This window comes from Colossoma macropomum, unplaced genomic scaffold (assembly GCF_904425465.1).
Source record: "Colossoma macropomum unplaced genomic scaffold, Colossoma_macropomum, whole genome shotgun sequence".
Lineage (NCBI taxonomy): Eukaryota > Metazoa > Chordata > Actinopteri > Characiformes > Serrasalmidae > Colossoma > Colossoma macropomum.
In genome coordinates this window covers 8,834,317-8,856,658 of record NW_023494792.1, presented here as the reverse complement: position 1 = coordinate 8,856,658, position 22,342 = coordinate 8,834,317, and the positions used below count along the sequence as shown (strand labels likewise).

At 39.2% G+C, this 22,342-nt stretch overlaps 1 protein-coding gene across 4 annotated transcripts in view; it reads left to right on the top strand.

Moving 5' to 3' along the window:
- Positions 1-22,342, top strand: part of abcc8 (ATP-binding cassette, sub-family C (CFTR/MRP), member 8) — a 68,134-nt gene that overhangs the window by 43,813 nt on the left and 1,979 nt on the right. For 3 of the 4 annotated variants that reach the window (XM_036575833.1, XM_036575830.1, XM_036575832.1), the window contains 18 exons: positions 154-252; positions 1,221-1,305; positions 2,878-2,958; positions 5,182-5,319; positions 5,828-5,953; positions 6,497-6,593; positions 8,395-8,424; positions 10,402-10,649; positions 13,975-14,141; positions 14,628-14,697; positions 16,080-16,237; positions 17,843-17,935; positions 18,083-18,185; positions 19,514-19,627; positions 20,341-20,461; positions 20,753-20,883; positions 21,523-21,601; positions 21,690-21,798. In XM_036575833.1, coding sequence (XP_036431726.1) covers positions 154-252; positions 1,221-1,305; positions 2,878-2,958; positions 5,182-5,319; positions 5,828-5,953; positions 6,497-6,593; positions 8,395-8,424; positions 10,402-10,649; positions 13,975-14,141; positions 14,628-14,697; positions 16,080-16,237; positions 17,843-17,935; positions 18,083-18,185; positions 19,514-19,627; positions 20,341-20,461; positions 20,753-20,883; positions 21,523-21,601; positions 21,690-21,798 — 2,049 coding nt within the window. The remainder of the gene's footprint in view (positions 1-153; positions 253-1,220; positions 1,306-2,877; positions 2,959-5,181; positions 5,320-5,827; positions 5,954-6,496; positions 6,594-8,394; positions 8,425-10,401; positions 10,650-13,974; positions 14,142-14,627; positions 14,698-16,079; positions 16,238-17,842; positions 17,936-18,082; positions 18,186-19,513; positions 19,628-20,340; positions 20,462-20,752; positions 20,884-21,522; positions 21,602-21,689; positions 21,799-22,342) is intronic. The other variant, XM_036575831.1, reaches the window with a different exon arrangement.

Here is a 22,342-nt window from a genome sequence, read left to right as displayed (position 1 = left end):
TTTGCATTATGGGATAAATGGAACTGTATGGTTCTGATTCAGGGTTATCTGACCTTACACCTTAAACAAACATTACTGTAATATAACTGCCATTGCAATTATTTGCAGGCTGACAATGACAAAGTACAGAATATCCTCTCTGTCTTCCAACAGGAAGAGAGGAGCTGTAGCGTATGCTTCCCAGAAACCTTGGCTTCTTAATGCGTCTGTTGTAGAAAACATTACCTTTGAGATGCCTCTGATCAAACAAAGGTAAGACCTAACACTTTACATTCATCTCTGTAATACAAGTGAATATGTTCACATTTGTCCATTTCCTGCTGTACCTGTTCTCTGCCAGAAGCTTGGACTGTCATGTCCCTCTATAGATTTCTATCTACAGGTTCTATCTGTCAGGTTCATTCTGTGATTACCAGCATTTTCAGACACGATCTGTTATTGTCATAATGACATCATTAGCGTGTTTAAGAGTGCTCCTGATGGTACTGTGTTTTTCTTTATGGACTCTAGCTGCTGGCTCTCTCTCAACAAAGAACTGAAATGATGCACCATATGCTGCCTATTTTTTTCCGTGACCGTTGGCAGCAGGTTCTTTTTTATCAGTCCTCCAAATGGCTTCTCTGACAGATCCATTGACATTTATTGTGGTACTGGAGCTAGACTACATGCCCTAATGGACTGTCTTTCAGAAGACATTAGGCAGCTTCTGGCCAACTGTTGCTGTGGTGAGGGTAGAAATAAATGGCCAGTGTTTACACTGCCCTTCCCTCTCAGTCTACATTTCCTGCTCTTGCCTCTCTCTGTCTCTCGCTCAGACATGTGGGCCTAGAAAGATGCACAGAATCCTTTAAGATTCACACATGATTGTGTAAAAAAAGCAAAACCATACATTCTATACAAAACTATACATTCAGTTGTGATGAGCAGAACACACCGCAGAAACAAAGCTCAGTAATTTGCCTCTCATTGTTAAATATAGCATAATTTCTGATCTAAATTCCTTTGTTTATCTTGTATTTTGCCACCACGAGTCTTTGCATATTTCTGACAGAGTCAGATTTCTGACCTGACATACCAGATTAGTAAGTTGCAATATTTAATGCTGGGACTAACATTTCATACAAATCATTGTGGAGAATGAGAGTGTGCTGGAAGAAATAACCTTCAAAAACATTCAGCATGATTGAGCAGCATGGTATGTGTGTCCTGACTGTGTACAGGTATAAGACAGTGATCGAGGCGTGCTCTCTGCAGCCAGACATCGACATACTACCACAGGGCGACCAGACAGAGATCGGCGAAAGGGTCAGTCTGCTGTCGATCACACCAATCACATCATTTTATGTTATGTTACAATTATATTAGATACAAAGCATTTCTTTTAAAACTTTTCTAATAAAAAAGCAGATTTACTCATGTAAGAATTTGACAATTTTGTGTAGCAGAAAAGATACAGTTCTACATCCACCCTAAGAAGAGCTCATTAACAGAAAGTATGATAAACACACATCTGAGCCTTTGCCAAGTATCAGCTGTTTGAGGAATTTTTCTTAGTGTGTGTGTCAACACGTGTACCAGCTCTTTTATTAAGTACATCCACCCTCTTTGTCCGTTTTTACAAATCCAACATATAGGTGCACTTTTTAGTTCTACGATTACACAACAGTGCTACTGGAGTTTTGGAACACTGTGTCCACTCACTGTCCACTCTACTAGACACACCTACCTAGTTGGTCCACCTTGTAGATGTAAAGTCAGAGACAGTAGCTCATCTGCTGTGTCTCATCCACTCATACCAGTGCAACACACACTAACACGCCACCGCCACATCAGTGTCACTGCAGTGTGACCATCCAAATAATAACTGCTCTGTGGTGGTCCTGTGAGGATCCTGAACATTAAAGAACAGGCTGAAAGAGGGCTAACAAATTATGAAGAGAAACAGAGGGACTACATATGGTAAGTGCACCGGATAAAAATGGACAAAGAGTGTAGGCTCCTGAGGTTTACTGATCATTTGTAGTTTGTGATAAATCATCTGAAGGTTTTTACAGGCTCCTCCTTTTGAAAGACAGCTGTATATGCCCCAGCTGGCCACGAAACAGCTGAGCAGCCAACTGTCCATTTATATTTGATCTTCTAAAAAGGAGGACTGTGCGTAAAAAGTGCTGTGATTCCTATTGATGTGCATTGCCTGAAATGACATGAAGGAGATTCTGCCCTTAACTTCCACATGTAATCCAGTGTGCTGGAGTACAGACTAAAATAACAAATTGCGTCACTGTCCAGTTAATTGCAGACCACCCTGTATTTACCTGACATTTATTGATGGTGATGCTCTCTCTCTTTCTCTCTCTCTCTCCCTCCCTCCTCTGAAAAGAGCACATGTGTTGCTGTTATCTAACTCAGGCCCTCTTAGGAAGTACTTAGAGTTGTCACAAGCACAAGCCTTGCAGCTTGTGTAAAGATTTGTACAAACCAAAACCAACACAGTTAACCTGCCGCATATTTACTTACCTTGATCTATGCAAAGTAATGTTGTACAGACATTTCTGTTTATTTCTGTTTATTTCTCACATGACCACTTTTTAACCAAAATGAAAGACAGATACAATATGCTTATGTCAAAGAAAAATCACAGTTAAAAAAAAGGTGGATTTCTCTAGCATTATGAAGCATCTGCATTCTTTCTCTGTTTCTCTCTTTCCCTCTCTCCTCCAACTTCTCCTTCTCTCTCTCTTTCTCTCTCTCTCTCTCTCTTTCCCTCTCATGTTCTATTCTCTCTCTCTCTCTCTCTCTCTCTCCCTCTCTATCAGTGAATGTGCTTTGTTAGCAGTATGGTAACCTGTCTGATGAGCTCCTCTTCTTACTCCACAGGGAATCATCCTCTCAGGAGGCCAGAAACAGCGCATCAGTGTAGCTCGCGCTCTCTATCAGACCACCAATGTGGTTTTTCTGGTGAGTTTAAACACTCTCTAGCACACCTTCTGGGAGTGTCAGAGTCAGTCCACTCCTTTCTGTATACACAACACTGAGTTTAGATTCTGCCACACTTTAATTTTCTGCTCGGGCATGTTAACTTTCAGTGCCTGAGGCCATGGTTCTGCCCTATTTATTATTGAATATAGTGCTTGCTATATCGTCAGTTAATTATTGTGTCACACTGTTGTAGGAAGGCCCTTTGACTCCTTGTATTGTTTTACATCATTTTGAAAATTATATTGAGAAGGACAAGTATTCATTGCCTATGGAAATTTAATTCAAAGCTATTTTCAGCTCTGCGCAGGTGGCACAGTACAGAGCAGACAATCAGAACACAAACATTTGTATATGAGAATTTAGATAAATAGAGCTGTTTTGGAACAGTGTACTCCAGTAAGGCAAGACAAAAATAACTCATTGGCAAAAATTCAGCTCATCATGTTTGGAGTAAGGAGGGTTATGCTTCTGATCCTAAGAACATCACACACAAAAGTATAAATACCTCATGTAAATAATACGTTTTGTTGATTTTCTATGTGAAAATATGTTAACACATTCTCTACAGGAAACAAACTCAAAAATGCAAATTTTAGTGCACAATTTCTATTTGTTTGCAGAGTTTAACGTACTAGAAAAAAAGACAAAATGTGTCATGTTTGCATAAGCCATATTTTATGATTTTTCTCCCAATATGTTAAATTCAGCAAATCAACAGTAATTGTGCATTAAAACATGCCGAAGTGTGTTGTGTGTAGAGGATGTGTCCTTATCTGAACTGCTCAAACTTTGGCATACAACTGTAGATGGGAGCATCATGATATGCGGCTGCTTCTCTGCAACCAGTACTGGGGCATCACACATCACCGAAAGAAATATAATTAGGATAATGAACCTGGAAATTTTAGAGGAGAATTTCATCTCATCTTGTTTGAAACTGCTGGAAGATCTTCGATGTGCCCCAAATGTAGTGATTTTTAAATTCAGGTTATTAACATTTCTTATTTCATGTACTTGCTCCAAAACTTGCTCTTTATTCTTACTGCATTTTCACTTTTAATAAGCTAAGTTTAATAACGCTTAAGTCATTTGCCTTTAATTTTTTATGTTGTTTAGTTTGCTTTTTTGTACTTTGTACTTTATTGTAATTATCAGTCTTTTGCACTTTGTATCTTTTTAGCACTTTATTTTTTATTTTTATTGTTTTATCTTAAGCACTTTGTCTGTATTTTTCTTTTTGGTGTTCCTTTTGCTTTTATTTATGTAAAGCACATTGAATTTCCTTTGTGTATGAAATATGCAATATGAATAAGCTTGCCTTGCCTTGTCAAAGAAACAGGAGAAGATCTCCTGGCTTGAATCCCATTAAACATTTGTGGAGGATTTGAAATTGTGAGTCCAGCAATAACCTTGGGGAATTGAAAACAGTTTGTCAAGAGGAACGAGCCAAAATTGAACCACAGTGCTGCAGGAAGCTAATCTCTTACCGTAAATGCCTCAAAGTCTTAATCCTCAAAAACAACTTTGCAACAATCTCATATCAGTTTCATTTTTTTAAACCTAACTGTGTTTATCCTTTATGAATAATTTTTTTTTAATTTATGACCATCAAAAGACATTGACCAATATTCATCAGAGTTGTGTAACAAAACACTTTTAATGATGAATTGCTCTGCATCAGATTCATTGAACTTTTCTATGACATGGAAATGAGTGGCGATTTGAACCCAAATGATGAATCAGCTTCATTGCGTGAAAACAAGCAGCAACCTAACCTTCCAGTACCTCATTTACAGGAAGCACGCCCTAATCCATGCAGATTTTTTGGTAGGGAGCCAATAAAACGATAGCATTCAGTGGCTCATGAGCCAATTGCTGTGCTCGTAGGTGGAGCTTGTGGTCGAATAGAGAGAGCACTGCTTCTGACCAAACTGTATAGTGTTATATTTACTACGACTGGAAAGAATATAATGTGAAATAAATAAAACCTCTTAGTTGTGTGAAGGTGGTAGAATGATGTGATTGTATAGTGTGATTATTTTCCTGAAATGAAATATTTAGACGGCAGTAAATTTGAAATGTAATCAACAGAGATGGAGAAAGATAATTAGTGCGTCTCCTGTTTATATTATTTGAAAGCTTTTACACTTTTGGGCCATATACTACTGTAGACTGTTATGGAGCTTTCTGGTTGTTTTGCAGGACGACCCATTCTCGGCGCTGGATATCCACCTGAGTGACCACCTAATGCAGGAGGGCATTCTGAAGCTCCTCAGAGAGGAGAAGAGAACTGTGGTGCTGGTCACACATAAACTGCAATACCTTCCCCATGCAGACTGGGTAAAACACACACACCAACACAGATGCATGCAGGCAAACAGTAACTTTTGCCCAGGAGCTTCTTAAGCTTCTAAAATTGTGTTTTTCATTTGTTTCTTTTATTTCCTCTAATTGTTTTTCTTCTCGACTTGCATCCTACCGTTCCTACCGTTCATTTAATACAGTGCCCTGGGTGATAGATTGAAGCGAAGACGCTCCTGCTCACTTTGGCAGTGACTGACATAATGAATGGGTTGCTCACATATTCATCTCCCTCCTACCGTCCAGTGATGGATGGCACTGTTCCAGGAGAGCATTATTTACCTCTCTGGGCTGATGTCTATTACTCAGCTCTTAATTTGACACAACAGGCACCCGTTCTGTTCTTAAAGCCATCTTCATCAATTGCATGTCCTTATTTTCCTGAGAGATGCCATCTGTCTGTTGTCATATATGGAATGTGAGAACTGTGTTATTGGGAACAGAGGGATGTGCTAATGGTTTGGATGTCTGCTTGGGCTGTCTGTAGATCATCGCGATGAAGGATGGAACAATACAGACAGAGGGTACATTGAAAGACATCCAGAACTCTGAGCCAGAGCTGTTTGAGCAATGGAAAACCCTCATGAATCGGCAGGACCAGGAGTTTGAGAAGGTACAACCCACAGAGGGAGCAAGTGCACTATCCTAGACTAGATCAGTATGTGATTCATGATACAAGAGCTTATTATATAGCTAATACAATTATATAGCTATTATATATAAACAGCTAAAAAATGTAGAACAATTTATTGGGGAAGTAAATGTGTTTTTGCTTGTGAATTAGAATTAATAAAAAAAAGTATTAATACATTAAATGCATTAAAAAAACTTGATATCTTGTGAGATGGTTATTTTTTCTACCCCAAGCACACCTAATTGAACCTAAGAAAGTATAAGCTGCCTCAGTCAGGGTCTTGAAAAACTGGTTATGCTAACACATTAACATACATAACATTTAAATAATTGTATCAGTGTTTATTCATATTTATTATACTGTTCTGATTCTAATTCTCAGTGCCCAGATAAATATCTTTAGGTATAACCTTCTGAAGTGGTCAGACTTTTACACAGTAATGTACATGTCTTGAACTAAAAAGTGAGTGCCTTTATTTTATTTGAGAATAAGCCTGCCTGTGGGCTTGGGTTTGTGTTGTAGGAGACTGTTGCAGAAAGCATGACTGTACTGGAGAGGAAGAACTTGAGGAGAGCCATGTACTCCAGAGAGGCACTGAAGACCGAGGAAGAGGAGGAGGGTAAGAAGAAGCATAGCATACTTGCTGCTTACACCTGTTTCACTTGTGAAGATTTGTCTCTGTCTCTTCCATATCACTGTGTTGGCCTTTTCTGTTTGGAGACATGATGTACCATGTGCTCTGTAGTGTGGTGTCAGGCTGCATTTGAAGAGGGCTGGAGCTTTATGCAATGAAACATGCTTAGTTCATATGATCTGAGATGGCGATGTGCTTTGATGTCCTTATGTCTGTTTGTGCAAAGGCGTCCGCTTTACCTAACAGCCTATTCTAGGTTGACCTTGACACCTGCCTCCATATCCTCTGTTCTGAACCTGCCGTACTCAGTGTTGTGTTTCTGTCCTTTGGCAACACATTGATCAGTGTGTCCCTCTTCTAGAACAGGGTTGGCAGCTCCTTCACGACTGCTGGATGGCTGGCAGTCAGCCCTACTATATTACCTTCCAATAGCCACATTGTGCCAAAAGATAGTATTTGAAAAAAGCCAGAGCAACCTTTCGCAGCGTTGTTGCAGCCTTCATCTTTCAGCCCAGCTCATTTTTATTCAGTCCACACAAACACAGAGCCATTTTTCTCAAAACACTATCAGTTAGTCCTTAACTTTTTAATTCTGAGACCAAAAGGGGCCCTTTTTTGACTTATTATCTACTCTTGTTCTTTTAATAACACTTTTCTTTCTCCATGCTCTTCTTGCGTGTGTTTTGATATGCAGAAAACATGATCTTGTCACAAACAAATAATTTAAATGTGACTTAAATGTGATGATCTTGTTGGTGTGATAGTTGCACAGCAGCTCCTGTGGCATATTTATAGTAAAACATTTGATTTTATCAAAGTAAACACATCTGTTATCAAGTCTTAAACCAGCTGTGGAACTGTTTTCTGGTACTTGGGAAAGAAAGAGAGAAAAAAAGCTAATATTGCTGCCAGAATCTCTTCTTTAGCAGATTCAATAGTCCTGTGGAAAGTGATGGAGTTTGTTACACTCTGCAGCATAGTTGTTGTAGATGGCTAGCATGAATTTATGATGCATTTGAAATGATGATTTCGTTTATTGAAGGAAAAATGCTGTTCAGCCCTACCTGGGCCTATGTGAAAAAGTAATTGCCCCCTTGGCTACTAAATCAACCAGTTAAACAAATTCAACATGGTGGTGGTAGCGTCTTGCAAGTTATCGCAAATGTTTAGTTGTAGTTGTTGCTGCCAAGGATGGCACACCAAGTTATTAGGTTGGGGAGGGGGGGGGCAATTACTTTTTCACATGGATGATATAGGTTTTGAATAAATCTTTGTCTTCAGTAAATGGAATGATCATTTAAAATCTGCGTTTTGTGTGTACTCGTGTTGTCTTCATCTTATTTTAAAATTAATGGATGATTAATTGATAATTGGATGATCTGAAACATTAAAATGTGACAAATTAGCAAAAATAGAAGAAATTGGGTGAGGGGCAAATAATTTTTCACAGCACTGTATCTGTTTTATAGTTAAAATGAGTGTCTGTGTGGCGGGGGTCTGATGCCCCCCCACCCCTACTCCTCTTTATTGTTGTATAATTTACACTCTGGTTTCTGTTTTTCACGGCAAAACAATGCAGTAAATAGTTGTGTAAATCTACACTGTTCAGCCCTGCACTAGACGATAAAGTGGCCTCTTCAGTACCTGTCAGGCCACTTATAATTGACGCCAGTGTCCTCTTATGTGCTGTTGTTCTGTGAGATGTTAATATGGAGTGTTATCAGGCTGTGTTCTCTGTCTCTGTCTGATGAATGTGGGTGGCCCTGTGTGGACTCTGTCACTACAGCAATGGGGACTGCACTCACTCCTGAAGCAGGTGTGGGTTAAAGTGCATGTTTTTGTCCACTCTGCTTTTGCCTTGTAGTGCTGTGTGCTGTGCCTCTGCCCTTGGCTGCATGGCTCCATTCATGCAGAAATGCTGCTGCTTTACACTGTCCTTTGAGAATACATCCAGCATGTGTATTAAATGCTACCTGCCTTTGTGGGGTCTCTTTCTCACTCTCTGCGTTTCTCTAACTTCATCTCTTACTCTCTCTTCCTCTCTCCTTCTCTCCTTCTCTCCCAGTCCTCCCAGCATGTCCTCTTAGGGCACACCCACCAATGCACTTAAAAAGACTGCATGAGGCTGTGTTATAATTTTAGAATAGAGAGTGGGTGGAAGAGCTTAGCATTCATAGTCTGGGTAAGCCCACCTACCACAGAGACATGAGTAAACATTAGACAGAAAGCATAGAAACACTATATACTTGCTTTCACTACTTCTCTCTCTCTTTAAGTGATAATTTTCCCCTCACCCCAGTTATAGTCACTGAAGACGTTCTTCTTAAGTTCTGTAGATCTATCAGGCCAGTGTAACAAACCATAAATGTTTAGATTTGACCAATATTTCAGACTGATGTATGATGACGTGTTTGTTGTACCACCGAAGGGCAGAATATCAATGTTCCCATATTCAGGTTACACTTTGGCGGTGTATGGTAACCCGCCAAAGTATATTTTAACGCAGTTTTTAAAGATGTTTATCATGTTTTTCTTATTCTGTTTCAAAAAATGATTCGCCTTTACTCCAACTTGGCTGCTATATGAACATAACTCGGGTCGGGGGGGAGAGCAATAGAAAAGAAACCGGGAGATTGATGAAAAAAAAAATAAACGAGGAAAAGAAAGAGCCGAGCCATGCTAACTGTTAGCTAGTTGCCACTGGTGAATACCAACATTGTCCTCATTTGATTTAGCACATTTAACAGTCATTGGGCTTGCATGAACTTAGCTAAATACAGTCAGAAGAAATGACTATATTAGTGAAGTGAATGTTAGTAATTTTCAGCAAAATCAGTCTCTCCCCACCTGTTTTTCCTGGCCTTCTTCTGCCTTAGTGTCATTCTTTCTTTTTCTTCAGGTGTGTTTCTGTCTCTCTCATATGCCTCCTACCCCTCTCTCTTTCTCTCTCTCTCCTTCTCTTTCTTTCTCCTGCTCCTCATTCTTCATTCTACATGAGTAGCCTGACAGCTCTAGGCACACATACATCTCTCCGAGAGGCCCTTTTTAGCTCCCTCTCTTCTGTCAAGCTCTGTCCATTCTCTGCCATGCTAGTACATTCACCAGGAGGCTAGGTTTAGGCTTTATGCTGCTTGTGGCAGAGCAGTAAAGTGTCAGAGGCTGGATAATGTGACCTCCAGAATTATTGGCCCCCCTGAAACCCTTGGCAAATATGAGAAAATATGAAGTATTTGTTTTTTCTTTTACAGATTTTGCTGCACTGAAAGGTTAGATTTTGCTCATATTTTCATTGCAAGACCATAAACAAGATGGTAAACAACAAAAACAGCTTTTCTCTTGCCTTTATGTTTATGAGGGGTGCCTGTAATTCTAGAGTGTATCTACATGTTTAGACTAGTGTGAGTGGTGCCGTGTAAGAGATGAAGAAAAGTGAAAAGAATACTGTGTTATTTCATAACACGCAATCAAATTGAAGTAAAAAGTGACAGAATCTAACAGTTATCATAGGGAAAACTGTGATTTTCAGTGCTAATACAGATGACTGCTTGTAGGTACTGTTTGTAATAAAGCTTGCTTGCCATTGCTTAATATTATGTCAGCCAAAGTGGTTGATAGTGTTATGCATCATTTGCAGAAAATGTTTTTTTCTGTGTTGTTCCATCCATAATCGTAGTAGTAGCAGTAGAAGTAGCAGTAGCTAATAAACAGGCAGTCACATCACGGAAGCAAAGCAGGCATGAGGCAATCTCCAATCAGAGCGTCCCTCACCTGGCGTCGCTGTGTGTACCTGTAGAAGAGTCGGTGGAGAGTGATGATGAGGACAACCTGTCGCAGGTGATGAGGCATAGAGCCACCATTCCATGGGGATCATGTGGGAAATACCTGACCTCAGCCGGCCTGCTACTGCTGCCGCTGCTGGTGCTCTCCCAGCTGCTCAAACACTCGCTCATGGTGGCTATTGACGTGTGGCTCGCACACTGGACCTCTGACGTCATCCGTGCCAAGATCCACGCTGACCAACACAACTGCACATTGGTTCAGGTAAGCACTGCGAACAAATGAGGTTGTCTATTGCCACTATGATATTCTATCAACATTTGTGTGTTTCTCTAGTTATTAGAGCTGTAGTGAACACTGCAACACCACAACACCAAAATAGTAAAATATCGACTGTGAACGTCACCAAGACGTATTACCTTTTGTCCCGTGACTGCATAGATAAGGGAAATCATGTGGTAATGGTAGTGGTAACAAAGTGAAGTTTTAGGGGTAACATTTTTTGCCCATTTGCCAGCCTGTTGAAAATTCACCATCGCAACAGCACTGCAACAGATTTTCCATTATTTAGCAGCTCATTATTTTTTTATTCATTATTTATCAGCTTATGTTAACAAGTGGAATGAAGAAATTCTGTTGAAACTGCATGTTCTAACTTTTAGTTGATACCGCATTAGGCTTGTGAGACTGTGTGTTTTATAGCATCATTCAATTTCCCTCTCTAACCATTGTCGACTGACGGTAGTACTGTGGGGCGGTACAGAAGAAGGGGCACTTATTGGGCATGGTGATAGGAAAATGAGAGCACTGCTATAGAATAGAAGGAGACTGGAAACTGTAGATAAAGAATATAAACTAAATGCAAAGGAAATGTATGACATAATTACTTCAGTTACACAATGGTCCTTAAATAGTATAGCATTAGATGAAACTAATTAATACATCTAAATTTTTATTTTATTAACTTGTACAGGATGAAATATTCATAAGAAAAAGTGTATTCTGTTCTATTCTATTGAGATGCTATGGTTTGAGAGAACTTGGTCACTGAGTATGCTGTTACGTGTGCTGAAAGATTCTTCTTGGCATTGAAGATGTGTACATGCTACACTTGTACTGATCAAGTATCTACAAAAATATAATACTCAACCACACATTGACACATTGGACTGTCATAATATCTGCACTCAGCATTGTCATCATTACAGTGCCAGTTATGACAGCTTTTGCATGTATATGTCATACCAGCTTCATAATTTAAGTACACAAGTTCTGACTCTTAAATTTAAAGGGCACTTCTTGTGCACATTTTAAAATTGAGCATTCTCATTTGAATGTTATAAATACATTTTAAGAAGTTGGGACAGGGGAAACAAAAGACTGGTAAAGTAATGCTAAAAAAAAACACCTGGTGGAACATCTCACAACTAATTATGTTAACTGGTAACAGGTCAGTAACATGATTGGGTATAAAAAGAGCACCCCAGAGAGGCTGTCTTTGAGAAATAAAGATGGGAAGAGCTTCACCACTCTGTGAAAGACTGCGTGGATAAATAGTACAACAATTCAAGAATAACGTTTCTCAACGTAAAATAGCAAAAGACTTTTCATAATCTATGTGACATAATATCGTTAAAAGATTCAGAGAGTCCAGAGAAATCTCTGTATGCAAGGGACAGGGCCGAAAACCAGTATTTGCTGGCCATGATCTTCAGTGGGGGCTGCATTAAAAACAGATGCGATTCTGTAGTGGAAATCACTTCATGGGCTCAGGAACCCTTCTGAAAACCAATGATTGTGAACACAGTTCATTGCTGCGTCCACAAGTTAAAACTCAGTACAAGTTAAAACTCTACAATGCAAAGAAGAAACAGTATATAAACAGGATCCAGAAATGTTGCCTTCTCTGGGCTCAAGCTCACGTAAGATGGAATGAGGCGAAGTGGAACGGCGTCGTGTGGTCCGACAAATCAACATTTAAAATTCTTTTTGGAAATCATCAAAACCGCATGCTCTGGGCTAAAGAGGAGAGGGACCATCTGTCTTGTTATCAGTGCGTAGTTTAAAAGTCACAATCCATGTAGGTAAAGGGGTGCACTAGTGCACATGGCGTGGGTGATTTTCACATCTGTGAAGGCACTGTTAATGCTGAATGACATATACAGGTTTTGTAGTAACATATGATGCCATTCATATGATGTCTTTTTCAGGGAAGGCCTTGCTTATTTCAGCAAGACAATGTCAGACCACATTCTGCACGTATTATAATAGCATGTCTGCATAGTAAAAGAGTCTGAGTGCTAAACTGTACTGCCTGCTTGATATGTTGTCTTAGTACAGTTTTCAATTAAATATAGGATTTGAATTATTTGCCATCGTTGCGTTGTTTTATTTATATTTTGCACATCGTCACAACCTTTTTGGAAATAGGGTTGTAATTCCTTTGTTGGTGGGGGATGTGACGACTGGCTGGTCCCATCCATTGGATGGAATAAGTCTGGGATTTTAAGGGGTTAAACAACTGCTGGAAGGTGTTTGATGCAAAAATTACATTATGATTTTTTTAATGATAGTGCATAGAAGATTTTTTTTAATGTAGTAAGTAAAAGTCAAAAGTTTAAAGTGGAAAAAACTACTTAAGTGCAGTAACTAAAAATATTGTGCTTCATTACTTCCCACCTCTACTTTATGCACACACACACACACACACACACACACACCCATACACAGTGTGTGAGAGGTGTCGTAATGACATTAAGGTCACAGCAGGTGTATGGGGTTATCTGAGTGACACACACTCAGACTTTATTAATAGACATGCCAGTATATCAGCTTTGCTGTGAGAGGAATAGCAGACTGATCACTCACAGTCACGCCTGCACCAGTGCACACTACAGCAGGACATGTAATACATAGAAACTCGAATGCCATAAAGTCTTTAAAATACAGTCTTGAAACAAAGTGAACACGTCACCCACTGAAGTGTTTTCAGCTCCATGAAGATTTTTAGCACTACTGTTCCTTGTGTGATCAACCACCTATAAAAACCCCAGTATTCTGCCTTATGCATCACTGTTCAGAGAAACTAGATAGAGATCAATGAATCGTATGAACTGGGCTAACCTGTAGTGACCTGCTCCTGCAATTCAGAGAACCATTTATTTTTATGTTATTTAGTATCCTAATTAATATTTAATCCACTGCCATTCCATTTATGCACTAAAAGGATTGTAAATTGCATTATGCTTGCTGAGTGGAATTTGCTGCTATGGTGAGAGAGATTGGAGTCTCTTTTAATTTGTCTGATGTTTTACTGCTGGTGATTTCCCATGGACATGCATTAGAGTTCCTAGGAGAACAGACACAGTCCTTTGGGTTATTACTCTATTGATTTGCTCTGCTTTTAGCATTTTTTGGGCATGGATAATTAACTGAGTTTTGAACACATTAGGTTAATGCTTTAGACTGTCGCTGGTGCTTTGCTTTCATCATAACCTTTTCCCTGCCTGTATTGCTAGTTCTAGTACTATTCATTTGGACCAGTGACACAGTATTTGAGTATCTTTCTGTTTTTGTCTTTGTCTTGCAGGACTGTGGTTTCAGTCACTCTTCATACCTGCTGGTCTTTAGTGTGCTCTGCTGTCTTGGCATCGTGCTTTGTCTGGTCACCTCCGTGGCTGTGGAGTGGACGGGGCTGCGCGTAGCTAAAGAGTTACACCACAGTCTGCTCAATAACATCATCCTCGCCCCCATGAGGTATGCACACCTGGGGCCTTATTAATGCTTTATTAAACATTTATTACCTTGATATTAAACAGACCTGTTTGTGGTGTGTATATGAGTATGCACTTTCCTGGGTGGTCGACCTTAAAAACGTTTACCGTTTTGCGTAGTCAGTCCCCAGTGAACTGTCTGCCTGTTGACTGATGTATCCCATCTGCTGGGTTGAAGACAGCAAACAGCATTTGTGCTTTCAGCACCATGGCAACATCATGGCTGCTCATGGTTAATGAGGGACACATTACACACTGTGTGGTCAGGTGACTAATGTTCTCTGAGTAGCTCACCCCTCATATGGACCAGTGTGATTAGACAATATCACACTATAAATAACAGATGTGTAATGAGGCAAAATATGGGTTTATAATGTGGTAAATGCTCCAAATAAACTGGGGATGAGAAAGCTCTATCTGCATATTACGCTTGAGTCTTCTGAGTGATGGTTTCCTCTTTGTTTGCCAGACTCTTTGAGACAACCCCTTTGGGAAGCATTCTGAACCGATTCTCTGCTGATACGAACACCATAGACCAGGTATGCTACTCATTCACCAGTAGTGAGAGACACTTGCTCACCATGTGGGTCCCGTATTACTTTATACCATATTACATAGTCATACCACAAGGAGGTTACTGTGATTATTTTGGTTTTAGTGAATGTTACATATACTTTTCTTCATGCCCTGGTGTTTTTTGCTTTCTAGTGGAAATAAAATGATAATTTTGCCATTTGTAACCAAAGGAGTTTTTCACAGTAATGGCACATTAATGGGATCAGTGACCCCATACGTTTAGTTTGATGACTGAGGCTGTCATTATTGTGTGACTGATGTTCTAAATTTGTCTGACTTTTCAGGAGGAGTTCAGTCTTAAAAAACTTAAAATGTCTTAGTTTCACTACTGCAAAAGCTCCAGGCTAAGTTGTTTATATTTTCAGATGCTGTCGTTACAAACATAGCTTGTCTGTTACTGTATTTTGACTTGGTCCAGATTCTTTTACTCACATGTACTGTTGTTGTGGTGTGAATACTGCAACCATCTTGCATTTTCTTGTGACCAGAAAACAAACACTTCCCTTTGTTAGTGCTAATTAGTAAGCCTGTCAGGATCATAACATTTTATCTGACAATTAGTTGGTAAATAAATAATTATGATTAACAGATTAATAGTATTTTTGTTCACTGTATGCAAATATTAAAATACAAGCCTAAAAAGGTCAAATTGGTTTGATCACATATTTTGCTTTGTAGATTCCCACTGATGACAGACATAGCTTGAGCTCAAATAAATGGACATTACTCACCCCTGCCCTCTAAACACCACCAATCAGCACCAATCAAAGTTACATAATTTCATTGTACAGAAATTGTGTAAGTTAGCACTTTTTGACCTGTCTCTACAAATAAACATTTTTATCATATATACACTTCGAAAACATGGAGTGATGCCAAGTTGATCAACAATTGTGATCAACTTGGCATTAAAATTTGAACATAGAAGATGCCACAAAAGTGACATTTACAAGAAAATTTTCAAGTTTTAAAGCGTATGATGCGTGCTGTCTATACATCAGTTGTAGCCACCAAGAATAAATTTGTGTTACACTGTTTAACCAAACCAACTACACTGTTTAACCAAACCATCCTTTAACCAAAATGGGGAATGACAAAGGAGATGCTGTTATTTCCCATGGAAATGTGATTCCATTTTAAATGTGAGACCAGGATTCGCTGTGGCGTTAAGGGTTTTAGAGCACCTTCTGCTACACTAATAGGTCTCAGTGCCCCACTCGCACCAACACTTTGCTGATCAAGCTAAACAAGGTAATGACACTGTGATTAATGGGTGTCCTCTCCCTTTGTGCCTTTTCTCTCTTTTCCTTCTCTCCTCTTCCCTCCCTCTTCTCTCTGTGTCCAGCACATACCTACTACTCTAGAGTGTTTGATACGCTCCACACTGCTGTGTGTGTCTGCGCTGGGTGTGATCTCATATGTCACACCTGTCTTCCTCATCGCTCTCGCTCCCCTCGCCATCGCCTGCTACTTCATCCAGAAATACTTCAGAGTGGCATCCAGGTATGCTATCTGCAGAAGCACTGCTTTTCACCAGAGACAGTCAGTGTATTTATAGACATGGTTAGAAATAGAAGCAGGCAAGCTAGAAAATAGAGCTTGTTTAGTCTGTTTAACCTCTTACACTTTGGGCCTATTATTCGCTTATTAATCTTAGGATGTATTATCTAGCAGCTACTATAAATTGATCTATACATCATTAACATGAAAGTTATGTAGTTATGAAATTGAGGAATAGAATTCTGGAGGTTAAAGGGTAATAATACTGGCACTCGTTAATAATTATATTAACAATAAGTTGAATTTGTATAGTGCCTTTCTCAAAGGACGCTTTACAAAAGTACCAAAATACATAATCAGCAATAAAAAACAACCCACAACAAACATGCAGGCGCACACACACACACACATACAGTTCCTCACCCGACCACGGTATAGAGTCACTTAGCTTGCCTAAAAAGAATCTTTTGGAAGGTCCCGTGGGAAGGGCCCTTTTAGCCCAGGAGGCCTCATGTCTGTGGTGTTGCATTGCGAAGGTGACTGCCTTGGGAAGCCTCTACACCCAGAAAGAGTCCTTAGCCAAGATGGGAGGTCCCTCTTAGCCCAGGCAGCCTTATACCTGCTGAGTAGCATTGCTCAAGCTGCTGGCTCAGACAGCCACATAACTGTGATGTAGCATCACTCCAGTGTAGGCAGCCTTGTAGCTGCGGTGTATCATATCAAACAGAGCTCCATGAGAATGAGAGTGCAAAACAAGGTGGTGTGATTGAGTTAAAAATTAAGTCGTTACAATTAGAACCCTAATGAGCCAGTCAAAACCAGTCTGGTGATTTCAGCAGCGTTGGTCACAAACACAGTGCACACTGGAAATAAGCAGCTTTTGGTTAGATATAATCTAATTCAGCTTTGGATAAATTGAATTGTCATTTTCATGCCAAAATTCTGAGGCTTATTTGACTGAAGCTTATTTGCCTATCGTCCTTTTATTCCACAAGATCTACAATCTCCAGTGGAATGGGATAAATTAAATTCAGTTCCTTCTTCTTTTGTTTTCTGTACTGCCAGATTCTGTCTCTTCTTTCTCCTTAGACCTCAGTCATGAGCTGTGTCTAGTGTGAAGATGGAATTGTTTTGTTTTTTCTTTCCCATCCACTTTTATCTCTACTAGCCTGTTTGTATAAAGGCCTGTTTAAGTGTAATCAGACATGCAACAATGGCACAGGCCTCTAGATAACCAGCTTCCTACCTTCCAACCTGTTCTACGTATTGTAATATGTTGTGTTGTTTTAGTCTGTATTTTAGCTTCTCAGTCACCCCTGCCATTATCTTTGAGGTTGCCATTTTCATGCGGTTAGAGCAGCTGTTTAAATAAGATGAGTGTGCTTGACAGAGAAAATCCCTGTTAATTACCATGTCCTCCTATTTCTGTGCCACTTCCCCATGCACAGAATTGCAGGAGCCTTTTGAATTGACTCTCATGGTTTTTGTGACGTATAGACCTATCAGCAATTATTTCCCTTTATTGACTCTTAATAATGTGAAATTAAAGCTTGATCATAGTGGATGAGAAATTGTTTTAAGATAAGCTCTTTGTGTATACTTGTTCAGAGATCTACAGCAGCTAGAGGACAGCACACAGCTCCCTTTACTCTCTCACTTCTCAGAGACAGTGGAGGGGCTCACCACCATCAGAGCTTTCAGGTGAGAGACCATTCTAGTCAGTAACGATAAATAGGTGTTCAGCTGAATAAAATCAAAATTATTGATAAACAGTGTCTAAACACTGATATGAGTCTCTCTTTAGCTGTGTTAATCTGCTGCTGTACTGAGTGTTTTTGTATGATGTAGGTATGAGGCCAGGTTTCGCCAGAGGCTTCTGGAGTTCACAGATGCTAATAACGTCGCATCTCTTTTCCTCACTGCTGCCAACCGCTGGCTGGAGGTTCGCATGGTAAGTTTGCCTTCTTACACATTATCAGCTTAGCTGATAAAATAAATAAAATACGTTGCATTAACACAGTTTTGTATTTCAGTTTGTTTACTTTTGGCAAAAATGTGATGTAGTATATTTATTCATTTGAAAATGATATACAGTGCCCTCCATAATATTTGAGACAAAGTAAAAAAATATTTTTATTTGCCTCTGTACTCTGCCATGTCAGTCACCTGATCTGAATCCCATTGCACATGCCTTTCATATGCTGAAGATAAAACATAAGAGAACTAGAAATAAGCAGGAGCTGAAGATGGTTGCAATACAAGGTTGGCAGAGCATCACCAGAGAGGATACTCAGCACCTGGTGATGTCTGTGAGTCGCAACTCAAGACTTCAAGACTTCAAACAGTTTGCATGCAAAGGATATGCAAGAAAGTACTTAACATGACTAACTGATAGTTCACACCACTGCTATGCTCTAAACATTATGGTGCCTTGAAATGGGGGGTATATAAAAAGTGCTATAACTTCCACATGATAAAATTGAATGTATGTATGCATAAATTGATAAAAATAGTGTTTATTAAAGTCTGAGAATGTGCACTTTAATCATATGTGAATTGCTTAGGTACAAATTAGGGAGGACAAAGACAAATAAATAAAACATGCTTTTGTCTCAAACATTGTGGAGGGTGCTGTACATACCTGAGTCAAGTCAATTAATGTATCACTTTTTCAGTGTGTTCCATCTGTTCCAAGTGTTGCCTTTGTTCTTTTGCTGTGTTTTCTTAGCCTAAGTAATCCAAATGACCAACTAACTGCTTACCTGCTGCTGTTGGTGTGTGACTCTAAATACAGCAGCCTGGCTACTGTTGCTATTATCATGATACATGAATGTTTCGCAACATTTTGCAATCAGTAGTTCTCATACAGTAATGCACCCTCATACAATAATTTTTTATTGATTTAGCTGTCGATGTGGTAATGTCAGACCACCTGTCCATGATGTCTCATGTTTCATAGTACTGCATTTCAGTATGCTTCATTCGAGCATTTTTCACTTTTATTGGGTATTTGCTCCCTCTATAGGATTTCATAGAATTACAGGATGTGAGATTTTTAAAATGATGCGCTGACTGTGTATTACAGAAGGAGCAGCCAAGATTGTAAATGCAACGCTCCAATTAGGGCTGCAGCGTGTTTGACCCTGCTATTGACAGGTTTAAGAAGAGATAATATAGGAATGGGTCAAGAGCCTACATGCTGTCAAGACAGATCGTTACAGATGACGTCAGCTCGAAATGCACTTTTTTGTGTACTTCTTATTCTTTCCCTTTTTCCAGGAATACATTGGAGCCTGTATTGTCCTCATAGCAGCTGTGGCCTCTATCACCAGTTCGCTTTACAGTCATCTCTCTGCGGGGCTGGTGGGGCTGGGCCTGACTTATGCTCTCATGGTAAACACACAAAACTGTAGGGTTGCAGTAAGGATATTCAAATTTGTAATCTGAATGTAATGTTAGGAATTGATGCCTCTGTATATTTGCATGTTTGCACTATTTTAGCGATATGCTGATGATTTTATATAGAGAGATATTTAATATAGAGTTTGGAATCAATGTTCAGTAATATTAATATAAAAACAGTTTTGTTTCGGACAAAGAAACGTGTATAAAATTATTCTAATATGATCCTATTACAGCTTCATGTGTTTCAAGTCATTTGATTTTTAATTTATAATTAAATTAACATCCAGAATGCATTCATATTTCTAAAGTAGTGATTGAACCTCAAGGCAGATAACTTGGCAGAAATACTGTAATTAGATAATTCCACTATTTATTCTTTACATACTGGTGTTCCCGTGTTCTCAAAATACTTAAATATTGAATGAACAAAGTAAAAATAACTTTTCATGTCTTGTTTATTACATTAAAATCTACATTGTACAAATTATTACTGTAAATAAAATCACAAAAATTATGCACATGGCATGTGATTCCCATCTTTTGGATAGTAACGTGTATGTAAATGTCTGTTGACCCTAGAATGTTGGCAAATAAAGACGATTCTGATCTTATTAAATTACTATGATGTAGCCGTTTGCTCCTCTGTGTAATTTCCTCTGCTGCCCTTCGGTCTTATAGTTTGTACCTACATGTTTATACAGGTGTCTAACTATCTGAACTGGATGGTGCGTAACCTGGCTGATATGGAGGTGCAGTTAGGAGCAGTGAAGAGGATTAATACCCTGCTAAAGACAGAACCAGAGAATTATGAGGGGCTGTTGTGTGAGTAAAAGGCATTTCACACACTGAAGGGCTGGTTTTGACCCAGATCCTACACAGGCCACTTGGTATTATACTGTGCTTCTTCACAATTTTCCCACAGGCATGCTTTTTACTGGCATTTCTGTAGCTTTCACTCTACTGTGGCTTCTACTGCATTGTACTGTCTTGCCCTGTCTCTGTAACTCCATCAGAATGTCTTTTGTATTCTTTTTTCCATCACACATACTTTTCTCTCTCAGTCTTTGTAGCATTTTAACATCTTTTTCTGTATCTGCCTCCTCTGTCTCTCAGCTGCGTCCCAGGTCCCAGAGGGCTGGCCCCAGCAGGGAGAGATTCAGATCCAAAACCTGAGCGTTAGGTACGACAGCACTCTGAAGCCTGTCCTAAAGCATGTCAATGCCCACATCAAACCCGGAGAAAAGGTATAGCCGCACTTCTCTACAACTGAGTCAGATCTCAGTATAAACATTGTGACAAACACTACACTTTAAACTTTTGGGTGATGTAGCAAAAATAGAACATTATACATAATACCTTATGTTATTTTCTTGATACATGATATGTTGTTTATGTAGATTATTGGCAACACATAATATGCATCATGATATGAAACACCAGTAGTGGCATATTTTAAAAATCTTTCAAACTATCAAAAGCTACGAATATAATCATTTTTATTCAGTGTTTCACATTCTGCAGTGCACTAAATCCAGTTTGGATAGCATTCTTTAAGTACTGATGATGTCTGTGATACGATCAGAAAACGTGACGTAACTTAAATGTTCAAATACTACCACATGAATAAAATTGTTTTCTGCCAGAAGTAAACTCAAATATAAAATTGATGTAATATATTTTATTGATGTGGAAACAGTATACATATTTGAATCGAGTAAATTCAGTGAATAATTTTTTCAGCATGCAAGGACCTATGTATGAGTCCTCGCAATGTCATAGCTTACATGTTAGTTCCACATAACCAGAAAATAAGGTTGAGGTTAAATGGACACAGTATAAATGTGTAATACAAAATTCTGCTGTTGTCTGTGTTTTTATTGCAGGTTGGCATCTGTGGCAGAACAGGAAGTGGAAAGTCTTCTTTCTCTTTAGCCTTCTTCCGTATGGTGGATACTTTTGAAGGTGTAATTTCAAAACAAAATTTTTATGACTTCAGAATTTTAATTATTCTCCATCCTAAATTATGTGAACTTGTACTTTATTTTAACAGGGCGCATAATCATAGATGATATTGACATAGCAAAGCTGCCTCTTCAGACACTTCGGAGTCGCTTCTCTATCATCCTCCAAGATCCCATTCTCTTCAGTGGAACAATCCGGTTAGACACATTTCTAATGTGCCGCACTGAATTGAGCTAAATGAACAGATTATATTTACACTGAATTAAAGCAATAATTCTCTCAAAATGGTAATGTTGCTTATGTTGAATAAAAGCAGATAGCTTCCATTCAGAATGCAAATAACAACACATTAATTGATGGCTGCTATAGCCATGTTAGCACTACTTCTGTAAGGCACATATGTAAGACACACAGTTATTCTTCTGCAAAGTAATGTGTTCTTGCCCTTTGAGTGACTTTTGTGCTTCAAAGACTGTTCTACCACTGTGACCAGCGTTTGAGTCCCAGTTGAGCCATATGCAGTCCCTTGTCGGGGGTCCCCAAGATGCCATTGGCTGCACTCTCGTTGGACCGGAAAGACAGCGGGGTACTTCTCTCCCCATCACTAAGCAACGCACCAGCCAATTGGGGCATCTGCTGGATGCTAGATATCTCCCTCGGGCAGCCTGAGCTCTTGAATTATGCTGCTTTTTTGTTCAAAAGTGGTTGCGTCTGGCACCGCCGAGGGTGTGAACCTTCTTC